At 39.3% G+C, this 12,423-nt stretch overlaps 1 protein-coding gene across 5 annotated transcripts in view; it reads left to right on the top strand.

Annotated features, from left to right (window-relative positions):
• PPARGC1A (PPARG coactivator 1 alpha) overlaps positions 1–12,423 on the top strand; it is a 655,208-nt gene that overhangs the window by 608,789 nt on the left and 33,996 nt on the right. For all 5 annotated transcript variants that reach the window (XM_040486923.1, XM_040486911.1, XM_040486918.1 and 2 more), the window contains 5 exons: positions 2,421–2,615; positions 4,676–4,798; positions 5,659–5,863; positions 10,329–10,374; positions 10,484–10,557. In XM_040486923.1, coding sequence (XP_040342857.1) covers positions 2,421–2,615; positions 4,676–4,798; positions 5,659–5,863; positions 10,329–10,374; positions 10,484–10,557 — 643 coding nt within the window. The remainder of the gene's footprint in view (positions 1–2,420; positions 2,616–4,675; positions 4,799–5,658; positions 5,864–10,328; positions 10,375–10,483; positions 10,558–12,423) is intronic.

The following is a 12,423-nucleotide window of genomic DNA, read 5'->3' on the forward strand; positions in this document are numbered from 1 at the left end:
AAATTTAAATCGGGGTAAACAAAATTACTCATTTATTGGTAAACATTCTTAACTGTTTTTCTTGAGCTATTTTTGAACGCCATTGAAATAAGCCTTTCTGAAAATTGGGATACCTGGAAAAGAAGCCCAGTTCACTGAGGTGTGTGTGTGTGTGTGTGCTTGAGATATCTTCAAAGATTGTTTTTATTAGATAATATGCATACATTTACATTAATGTAAGTCTCGTGATTTTAGATGATTTAAAATAATATATATTTCATTTAAATATGACTTCTATTTAGGACAGATTAATAACCCGAATTTGGTTTTCTGTATGTGGGGGAATCTAAATTAAAAGAGGAGAGATTGGAATCTTTGGACACTAGGTTATGACCCTGGACAGAAAATAAGTGACAATCATTTCAGTATCTTTGTTATTCAGATTACATGGACAGATCCAGAAGAATGGAGGCTGGGGGATATGCTCACTAATGTTTTGTTATTAAATCAAGCAATTTGTTTTTGAAGAATTGGTCAGTTTTGGAAGAAGTGGTGCCATTTTGGAGTTAACATTTTACCCCTCTGATTGGGATTTACCTCCTGCATTGGAGTCTTCAAACTCAGAGACTTGTCATTCTACCCCGTGTGCCCAAAACCACTTGACTCATAGCGTTAAGTCCAGGAGCATTCGAGAGATACATTATGCAAATGTAAGAAATGCTAGTGAAATCCACCGTGAGGACAAATGGCTCTTTTTGGGCCCTTGAATCCAAAAGAGAAAGAAGCCTGTAGTTTTATTCCTGGATGGGGGACTCCTCAGTAATGAAGGAAAACAATTTTTATGTGAAAATAGAATGTATACGTGATAAAGGCCTGCCTAATTTCTCTAGTAATACAATTTGATTTTCTGATTAGCTGTCTTATTCTGTGATTCTTGTAATTTTGTCAGGTCAATTAACTGGAGTTGAGTGCTAGAGAGAAAGGACGTGTGGGCACTGCTGGCTTCATTAGATGTCAGTAGCTTAGGTGCCTTTTGTAATAGAATCTGTGTGGGATAATTTAGCCGATATTGTTAATGTCATAGCATACAGAACTTAAAAAAAAAAAAGATTTATGAAGCAGGTCAAATTGGACAAACAATGTGAAGTGCTATCAGAAGGGGGAAAAAGTGATCTACACAACATACATTCTAGCTACTAAATGCAGATCAAGGAATTACTCAGCAAGGAAGCAATGACGATACCGTGTGCCAACACTGGCCCTGGTTGCCCAGGTGCATGGGGTATAACACATTTTCCTCTAAACAAGGTGTATAAGCCCCAACTTGGGAGATCTTGAAAGTTTTTGTGCAGAGTCCTGAAATAAATATCATCTTTTATAATACGTTATTTACACATTCTTCCCTTGCACTGGAAGGTTTATGAGGGCGAAGGTTGGTCTTTCTCTTTTTATCTCTAACACCAGGCATGGCCCTGGTATTGTAGGTGTGCAGATGTTTATGGAACGAATACCTGAAGCTGAACTCTCCAAGGGTGTGTCGATGGGCATGATTGTGGGAGTTGGAGAAACGAGTTAGGATGTGTTTTCAGGAGCCCCCATTCAGAGTAATGCTGCACTAGACTAGTACCCCAGCCGCAAGAAATGAATGCATTTGAGAGACGTTACAAAGCAAGACTCTACTTAATGACTGACCAGATAAAGAAGACTCGGGGTAGTTCTAGAGTTTGAGTCTGCAGAACTGTTACCCAAACTCAGGAAGTCAAGGGAAACAGCAGTTTGGTTGTGAAAGGGCCTGAGTTTGGGTTTTGAAGGATGAGGGAGCCATTATCAGGTAGAAATGTCCAGCGGGCAGTGGTAGATTTATGACTAAAGTTGGGAGAGATGTCAGGGAGGGAAATAAATGGCTGTGGAGTGTTCAGTGATGAGATTATAATTGAAACCATGAAAGTGTATAGTTCCTCTTGGTATCGTTTCAGTTTCTGGTGCTGTTCAAACTGAGGGTTATCTAAACATTTTGCCTGTACAGGAGATTGAAACACTGTATCTGCAGATGAAATAGATGATGGTTAAAATGCTCTCAAGTTCTAGAGATTCTCTAGACCTTCTCCTTTGGTTAGGGAAACAAGACATAAACATGGGGAAAGTGCGAGCAAGATGGAGTCATACCCAGTCGTGATAAGCACTGATGCCATAAGTTGCTAAATTGGGCAGCTCAACAATCAAAGACCGGTACCGAGAGGTATCAGTTAATTGTCGGATTCAGACCCAAAGTGAATTTGGAGTTTGAGGAAGACAGGATCTTTTGTATTCCGGCGTGAGCCTTCAAAATTTCACGAATAGTTTCCTCATTTGGATAAACATGATCCGCCTATGCCGATTGACAGCGTTACCTGTCGCCCAACGCCGGCTCATCACGACGTCTGTTTTTCCGTTTTTTTCAGAAGATAGATGAAGAGAACGAGGCGAACTTGCTAGCAGTCCTCACAGAGACACTGGACAGTCTCCCTGTGGATGAAGACGGATTGCCCTCATTCGATGCGCTGACAGATGGAGATGTGACCGCTGAGAATGAGGCTAGTCCTTCCTCCATGCCTGACGGCACCCCTCCGCCTCAGGAGGCCGAAGAGACGTCTCTAGTAAGAACCCTTCCTAGTGCTTAACGGGAATTGGAGTTGCCTCTGGCTACCCGCTGCATGGGTATGACGTAGTTACCAATAAGGTTTGGGTTTTTAATTTAGACTGATGCCAAAATAATTCCCGAGCACACTCGGAGCTGCAAATTCTTGTGATTTTGTGTTTAAGAATGTTGGTCATTAACAGTCTTCACGTAGGCTTACGGAAGTTTGTTTTTAACTGTCTATGGCTGTGGATGTGTGTGTATCGCTATTTCTTAGCATTATTTATGTCCGTGGTAGAAACTTAGAAGATGCAGACGACCCGAAATGAATGCACCAAAAATTCACCTGTGATTTCAAATAATCTCTAATATAAAAAAGGCTGAAATCTCCTCTTGTTTTAAGATCTGTCATCATATTTATGAATTTTAGATATGCATAACTGTTAGTGTTATACATGACTTTACTGTTTGGGGATGCTCTAATTCATTAAGAGATTTCTTATGGTTGGATATTTGGTCTTTGTCCTGTTTTTCCACCATCATAAATTATGTAATAATCGACATATCTGTAGTTTTATTCGTATGCCCGTGATTCTAGAAATAAAAGGTAGAAAAAGGGATATGCAATATTTTAAGGTTTTAGATCCATAATTCTTATGAAGATTGAAAAATAATAGCACATTTGCAACCTAAGTTCCCTAAATTTATGGTAGGCAATGAAGAGTGAATTTGTTGGCAATGAAGAGTAAATTTTCTTTTCGATGCAGTGCTTGACCAGAATTTTATTAGTTCTAAGACACAGTTTACCTTCTCATCTATGGTAGCCATTTGTCATTTGCCATAAATCTGATGTAAGACCACACTATGTAAATTATGGAACGCTGTTCTCCAAACTTTAATAATGTTCCTTGGCATGCCATTTAGAGGTTGTTTGTCTCCCATCTCTAAGTTTTTTAAATGTGGAAAGCACTCCATGTAAACATATGGAGACTCTATTCGTATGCCTGTGCATTTTGAGTTTTCTGGTTTAGAAGAAACTGTCTCATAAGTAATTGTTTGGCCCCCAACACACACACACACACACACACACACACACACACACACACACACACACCATTTCTCCATTTCTCTTGATTTCTTTACATTGATACCAGATGATTTGCATCGGCATAACTGATTCGACTAGGAGGAGTTGTTGATTCAGAGTCATCCTGCCTGTCCAAGCAGGGAGGTCCCAGCAAGCCAGCAAGTCAAATGAAGAAACAGGGGTCAAGAAAGAGTAAATGACAGGGCAACTGGGTGGCTCAGTCGGTTTAAGCATCTGACTCCATTTCAGCTCAGGTCATGGTCTCATGGCTTCGTGAGATCAAGCCCCGTGTTGGGCTCTGTGCTGACAATGCGGAGCCTCTCTCTCTTCCTCTCTCTCTGTCCCTCCCCTGCTGATGTACACGTGCGCACACACAATCTCTCTAACAATGAATAAATAAACTTAAGAAAAAAAGAGAGAGTAAATGCTTTGTGTGAACCAGAATCACATCTCCCGACTCTATCTACTTACAAATCTTTTTCAGTGATAGCCACACTTTCATCACAAATATTTGAATCAGTAAAGTTAAAATGGATTGTGAAATATCCTTCAAAGCGTTGCGGAATATTGTATATATTTTCACTTGATGCATTTGGGTTATTGAGGGGACAGAATACATAGATTCTGTCCCCAGTCCCCAGTTCCTCATTTAGCAAGGCAGCATTTCTCATCTAGTAGGTATTTAGAAACCCTTTCAGGAAGATCCTTTTGCCTGATTTTATCTTTAAAAAAAAAGTCAAAGTAGACAACACTTAGTCTCAAATGTAGGGAAGGGACATACTTTCACAGTTGGTAGTGTAATGCCAAATTTTTCTTTTTCGAAATATGTTTCCTTTAGCACTATTGTGCCGAGGTGTGAATATAATTAGAGAGTGATGGAATTAATGTTTATAATTAAAATTAATTAATTTTAAGTTTAAAATTTCAATAGCTTATTCGGATGCTTAAAAGATGCATAACTTCTCTTGCTTTTCCCCCTGATATGTTTCTAGCTTAAGAAGCTTTTACTGGCACCAGCCAATACTCAGCTAAGTTATAATGAATGCAGTGGTCTCAGTACCCAGAACCATGCAAACCATAATCACAGGATCAGAACAAACCCTGCAGTCGTTAAGGTACGATGTGAACTTTGTAATATAGGAGGGAAACTAACAAAAGATTTTGCTTGAAGCTGTAAAACAAAGGATAGGTTTATTTCTACGTATTCAGTTGGGATCCCGCAGTTGCTTTCTAACTGTGAAACTATATGAAATGGGTTTCCAAAAGCAGCGCTCCAGCTACTTTAAACTAGAAAGAGTTCATTTATGCTTTGTCTTCGGATGATTGGAATGGAAGTTCCACCGTCTGTTACTCCTTGCCCACTTTATTAATACGTGCGGCAATGTGGGTTACAATAAAATTTGCTGATAGGCTGGTATTATCTAGGAGTGACTTTAAGATGCAGGACTGCCGTTTTGCCAGCTGTCTAACCTGAGAAAGACTGTTCTGGAATCACCGCAAAAGATCTGTCTCTGCCATTAATTGGATAGAACGCTGGCAATGACATAATTCGGTTAGCGGGCTGTATTAAACAATGTTTGTCTTGCCATTCACTGTGAGTGAAAACGGAGCGTTAAGGGGTACTTAAGAGAATTGTGAATACGGGGCTCCAGCAATCAGTGGCAAATTAAGGTTTAAACCAGCTTATTTTTTTTTATTCACAGTAAAGGCGCTATAGGGTCTTGTTAGTTACATGTTGCTGAGTAGGAACATTGAAATGTAGGAGAAATGAAATAAAAAGCTGCCTAAATGTCATTTAGGAATTTTAAATGTAATTTTCTTTCCTTGTTCTGCAAACAATTATTCACAGCTCATAGATCTAGTACACTTAGACTGAACACTTCATTGAAAATCTCATCTCTTCAGAAAACCTATATCCATTCTGATAAGGTTCAGTTCACTAATTTTAGCTTTTTCTTTATGCCTCGTTTTTAAGACCGAGAATTCATGGAGCAATAAAGCGAGGAGCATTTGTCAACAGCAAAAGCCACAAAGACGTCCCTGCTCGGAGCTGCTCAAGTATCTGACCACAAATGATGACCCACCTCATATCAAACCCACAGAGAACAGGAACAGTAGCAGAGACAAATGCACCTCCAAAAAGAAGTCCCACACACAGTCGCAGTCTCAACATTTACAAGGTAGGCTGGGGACCCAAACACAGGCTGCCGGGGAGGAAGCCGAAGGCAAACCCGGCCTGCACCGGGCTGCGATGCCCCCACTTGGGGCTTTTGCTCCGCGGCCATCTCTCTGGAAAGAGGATTCAGCACTTGGGTGGAGATTAAGGGAAAAAAAAAAATCTTTCCTTGGACACAGGTTGAACATGTCCTCTTTGGCTGATATGCGGCCGAATTCATAATCACCAAAAGGCACCTGAAATGTGAACTGGATGGGGAGGGGGGCGGGCGTGTAAAGGGAATAGCTACCTCGGACAAGGTTTATGTGAAATCTGAATTGCTGAGATAATTGAAATTCTGAGCAAGCGGGGCTAGCCAATATTAAAAAGATTTTATTTTTTCCCTCTTCTTTTTTTTAAATTTTTTTTTCAACGTTTATTTATTTTTGGGATAGAGAGAGACAGAGCATGATCGGGGGAGGGGCAGAGAGAGAGGGAGGCACAGAATCGGAAACAGGCTCCAGGCTCTGAGCCATCAGCCCAGAGCCCGACGCGGGGCTCGAACTCACGGACCGCGAGATCGTGACCTGGCTGAAGTCGGACGCTTAACCGACTGCGCCACCCAGGCGCCCCTTCCCTCTTCTAATAATGGCAAAAATGAGGCATTGTTGATTTGCTGTACATACCTTAAGAAATAGTACATAATAATGTATGCAGCCTCTCCCGATTATTAAGTGTATTCTTTCCTTTCTTTCTTTCTTTTTTTTTTTAAGACCACATGTTACACTCATAGATTTTATTTTGTAAACAATGATTTGGAAATTCCTGGAATTTATTTTCATTTGCTTTCTATTAAAAACTATGGCCGAGAGCAAACTAAGCATCTGGGGTGATTTTTATTATTCCCATACATTGCTGGAAGGCCGATGCTTCTGAGGCAGATCAGGGTGATTTGGGGAGAACCTGCCTTGGCCGAGATATAATTTTCTTTCTTTTTGGCTCTTCCCTCACAAAAGTCCTGTCTGAGAAGCTTATGAAAGTTGCTGTTGCTTTAAAATATCCCAGCTTCCACATTTGCCCTACCTTTAACCTTATAGTGGAAGCAGGCATATTGTAAAATAGCCATTACAAACACCCACTTCTTTTTTTCCCCTTTTGTTTCCTCAACTTCCCCTTCCAGCTGCAGAGTGGTAGTCCCTGATCCCTGTTTTGAACCATGATTATTTCATACAGGTATGCCGTTGCTGCTGCTTTTAATAAGTATTTTCTTTCCAGTGTTTTGAATTTCCCTCTCTCATCCCTACGTCCCCATAAACCTTCTGGAACCTTCTTTCAGAGTTTGAAATTGGCTTTCAGTGAGGTTTTCCCTGGTGGTTATCTCAAAATCACTTGGCCAGCCTTTTCTGTCGGTTCAGGGAAAGAGATTTCTTGAAATGGGCCAAGCTGTTTTGCAGCTCACCTTGCCCTGATTGGTCCCTCACACGCATGCGCGGGAACGGTTTCTCTTAGAGCAGAACCCGCGGCGCTTTGGGACGCAGTGGTGTGGAGAGAGCCTCAGGGGAAGGGGGCGCAGCTGGGCTTGCTCTAGTGAGGGGATGAAAAATTCACTGGGCTGCTCTCCCCCTGGTCCTAGTGTGTCCTAGTCATGAGTTCAGCGTTTTTGGAGCTGAATTTGGAGTCCTAAGCCGGCTGAAACCCTGTAGTGCATGAAGCCAGACAAGCAGCACATGTTCTAAACATGTTTTGTTTTTTTGTTTGTTTGTTTTTTAGTTCGTTAATTTATTTTGAGAGAAACAGACAGCGCCAGTGCAGGAGGGACAGAGAGAGAGAGAGGGAGAGGGAGAATCCCAAGCAGGCTCTGCACTGTCAGCACAGAGCCCCCGGTGGGGCTTGAACCACCAACCATGAGCCTGACCTGAGCTGAAACCAAGAGTTCAGTGCGTAACCGACTGAGCCACCCAGGCATCCCTAAACATCTTTTTAATTTTTACATTCTTAAGACTTTATTTGGCCTTTTTGGATTTTGAGAGTTTGGGGGGTTCTTGGTTTGTTTGTTTTTTAAATCCATTTATCACTAATATTACTGTTACCTCTTAAAAAACCATGACGGTGAGGCGTTAACTTGGCCTGTGGAGGATATATTCCTTAGAGACCTGCTTTGTATGGGTATTTATTTATTTATTTATTTAAAAAAATTTTTTTTGAACATTTATTTATTTTTGAAACAGAGAGAGACAAAGCATGAATGGGGGAGGGTCAGAGAGAGAGGGAGACACAGAATCTGAAACAGGCTCCAGGCTCTGAGCTGTCAGCACAGAGCCCGACGTGGGGCTCGAACTCACAGACCGTGAGATCATGACCTGAGCTGAAGTCGGCCACTTAACCGACTGAGCCACCCAGGTGCCCCTGTATGGGTTTTTAAAAAAGATATTTTGTCTGTGGCAAAGCATAAAAAGTTTATCCCAGAACAAGGCCTGTTAACAAAACACAAAAAACAAAAACGAGTGACCAAAAAACCCCGCAAAATTCCTGAAGTTATCAAAGGCCTAAAACAAAAAATAAAATGGTTGGCTGTGGATAACCAACAGGAAATAAATGCTCAGCTTCAGGACTTAGTTAAATTATTATTCAAACCGAAAACAAATATATTCACAATTAGAGACAATAACCAAGGGTCTGCGTGGTCCAAAATACCATGATCTGAAGGAAAAAGATGCATTCTTGCCCTTAAGGATCTTAGAGGCCCTGGTCTATCAGTCATTGGAATGGTGTGGATTAAACTCCCAGGAAACCATATCAATACTCCCCTAGTGGTAGTTTTTGTGACCGTGGTATCATGATCACCTATACCCAACTATCAGAATGTTAGGAATCTTCCTTTGAGCATTTCAGGTAGCCTACCCTACACCTTGAAAACTGGAATTTCAAAGACCGATTTTCAATGTCTATTTATTGTGTGACCTATAGCACACAGTTCCTCTCTGGTGACATTTTCCATGGAACCTGTATGCGTGATCCTAATTATTAGTTGAACACTGAAAAAGTTGGTAAATTTCTTTCACGAGTGTGCTCTTTTGGAAAGGCTCATTATATCAGACATACTAAAACAATTAATGTAAAACCCAGTTCATTTATCTGTATATATAAAAGCCGATCAATCAATGTACCTAATTTGTAGAAGACAGCATGAACTTCATATTTCTGGATGCACACTGGATAGATGATAAACCATTCAATTGTTTAAAAAGCAAATCTAAATCGACAAATTAAATATGTAAATACTATTTATCCAAGTAAAGTATGTAATTTCAGCCTAATTTGGACATAAATAATATTTTCACATTTCAAAGGACCTTAATTACTGGGGTGGATTAATTTACCTTAATATCTATCGAATGCAATTCCTTTCGGTAATAGGAAAAAGGAAACATATTCTGGGCTGACTCTGCCAGGAACTAGTTTTATGGCCCTTCGAAATATCATTTCATATCGTTAGACCTCAGGTTTTTCATCTATAAAATAAAAGTTTGTTCTAGAGACCTTTTTATTTTCAAGTCTAGGATTTTCATTACGTAAATGACTACCTCTTGACCTTTTGAAAGTAGTTATGTTAATGACAAGAAATTGACATAAACTTACTTACATATAAATATATCTTTATAGATAAGCACATATATGCATAATATGTGGATGTATATCCCAAGTGCGTTTCTCATCATGTTTTCCCCTCCTTCTGTTCAAAATACAAGACTGCCAAGGAGAAGCAATTGAAATTTTGGAGTGAGAATATTCTTACTCCACCCCTCCTAATTAGGAAATGCCACCTGTAGGAGGTAAGATTTAGGAAGCATAAAAGGAAGTAAATGAGCTCTCTCTTTGCAAGTCTGTTGATCTCTCCACTGATAAATGCAGTATTTTACTTCCGTAGTCTGTAAGATTTGGGGATCTAAACCTCTTTTAAACCATTTGGGTCAATGTCCACAATTTGTCATAATCTCTCAATTAATTTTCAGTAAATGGAATGGTTATTGCTTGAGCTTTGACCTCATAGATATAACCTATTCTCAGGGCTAGATATAAAATTATACATTTTAGGAGAAAAATCAACTGAATATTCATAACGTTCTGTTGTCTGATAGTTATTCTGCTGTTTTCTTGTCTAAACAAACCGTGTACTGTATTCCAAATTAAAATAGAAAACATTATTTCTCTCCGATGGTATGATGCAAAATTTGTATCCTTAACCGAGATGCTACATTTTGGGGAAAATTCTGGGTTTTGTACGTGGTTTTGAATGATAGTTTACTGATGCAAATGTTGTTTGGAATTTGTTTTAGCATAATGGACTGTTGTCTGACTTTGATCCAATATTCAGGGATTTCTGTACTTTAGTTTTCCAGTTTCCAGTTTCCAACCTGATTGTAGTAAAAAAAAAAAATCTAAAAAAACCCCTCAATATTTCATAATTAGTTTCCTTTTCTTTCCTTTAGCCAAACCAACAACTTTATCTCTTCCTCTGACCCCAGAGTCACCAAAGTAAGTATTAAGAAATGTAACCATTTTCAGAAAGGGAAGGGGGTTCTAATACATTTGGCTACAGCAACTCCATTTCAGTTTGTTTTTATAAATGTGCCATATCTTCCAGTGACCCCAAGGGTTCCCCATTTGAGAACAAGACTATTGAACGAACCTTAAGTGTGGAACTCTCTGGAACTGCAGGTAAGCCTTATATATCACTTGGAACCGTGTGTAGTTATGTGTGTGTGTGTGTGTGTGTGTGTGTGTGTGTGTGTATGAAATATGTGTTAAATGATAGCATATATTCTCTATGTGATTAATGAAATTAACAAATAGTACAAACAACATTGGATAAGAAGTTACCTATAAATATTTTCATTTATACTTCTTTTTTTTAAAGAAGACATTTTTTGTGTGTGTCAGACTGGGGCCAGATCCTCTGATGTGTATTATTGCTTTGGATCCTTGAATAACCCTATTTCAGATTGAGACCCCAAAACTTGAACAGGAGGAATTAAAAAAAAAAATTAATGTTTTATTTATTTTTGAGAAAGAGAGAGAGAGAGAGTGTGTGTGTGAGGGGGGGAAGGGCAGAGAGAGGGATACACAAAATGGGAAGAAGGCTCCAGGCTCTGAGCTCAGTACAGAGCCCGACGCAGGGCTTGAACTCGGAACCGCGAGATCGTGACCTGAGCCGAAGTCCAACGCTTAACCGACTGAACCACCCAGGCGCCCCAAACATGAGGAATTTTTGACTGGTTTCACAACAACCTCATGAAGATAGTGGTAGTTTTCCCATCTTTAAGATGAGGAAATAAGGTTCAGAAATGTTAAGTAACTTGCCCAAGATCACAGAGCTAGAAAACAGGGAGCAAAGTTCTGAACCCAAGGAGCAAAGTGATTACATCGATGTTTTAATTGAAATATTTTCTCACTCGCCATTGTACTTAACAATATGCTCTCTCCTATATATGTTACCATCTTTATATCTTTCCAGCAAAGGAGAAAAATAAAAATCTGCCCATTCACCAAAACGAAATGTATTCCCATCTCCTCAAACAAGAGTGATTTTCTTTACCATTTGGACTTCTGGACTCATTTAGTGAGTCTTTGTATACTGAAGAGGAAGGAGCCTTAAAAACTTGGAGTAACCCCTAAGTAACTTAATCATCCAGGGACTTCCTAGGAAGACTTCTAAGTTGGTTACAAAAAGTGCCTTTGCACTGAGTGCTTTATGTGGAGGTACTTAAACTACACCAGAAAGTGAATCTTAGGCTTGTCTGAGTAAGAAGTTCCTTGGCTCTGGCCATTGCTGATAAGGGTAAAGGAACAGTAACTTAAACAAGATTCCTTTAACCAGAACTATAGTGCCTATATGCACCATGGTCATTGTTGCTAAGTTTAATTTCGCACTTTGAGTTTGCTAAATTACCTCCTTACGAAAAAGGTCTATCGCATGATCGCATGATTTGGTCAAGCAGTAGATTAGTTGAATTCATGGTATTTATATATATTTTATGTGTGTATGTGTGTGTATACAGACATATACATATGCAAATGTAAACATATCTTTATATGCCTACATACATATACGCGCACATAGATTCGCTAAAAGCAAATGCTTTACATCATTTCTTAAATAAATTATAATTACTCCTATAAGTAGCTTTTATGTGTGTGTATCATACGCAGCAGAGACCTTCTTATCTGACCATTTGGAATGAGTATTTGGTGGGTCTGTTGAAAAAGTTGATTAAAGTATACAGCTTTGTCATTTTACTTTTGCCTAAATCATATAAAGAAACATTCAAGTATCAAATTTTCTGTATAAGACACAGAGACCTTTGCTTTCAACTTTAATGTCCTAACTGTCAATCCATTCATCTTTCTGGCACAAACTGCACTAATAATGTATCATAGATGGTATCCACTGTTCATTTCTTGATTTTTAAAGGAAAAGAATTAAAGATATTTGTGTTGTAGCCTGAGAGCAAAATCATCCTAGATTTTTATGATTTTCACATAATTAAATAATAATAATCATTTCCCATGTTTTCCCAGTATTTC

Source organism: Herpailurus yagouaroundi, unplaced genomic scaffold (assembly GCF_014898765.1).
Source record: "Herpailurus yagouaroundi ecotype Mexico unplaced genomic scaffold, PumYag 28, whole genome shotgun sequence".
Lineage (NCBI taxonomy): Eukaryota > Metazoa > Chordata > Mammalia > Carnivora > Felidae > Herpailurus > Herpailurus yagouaroundi.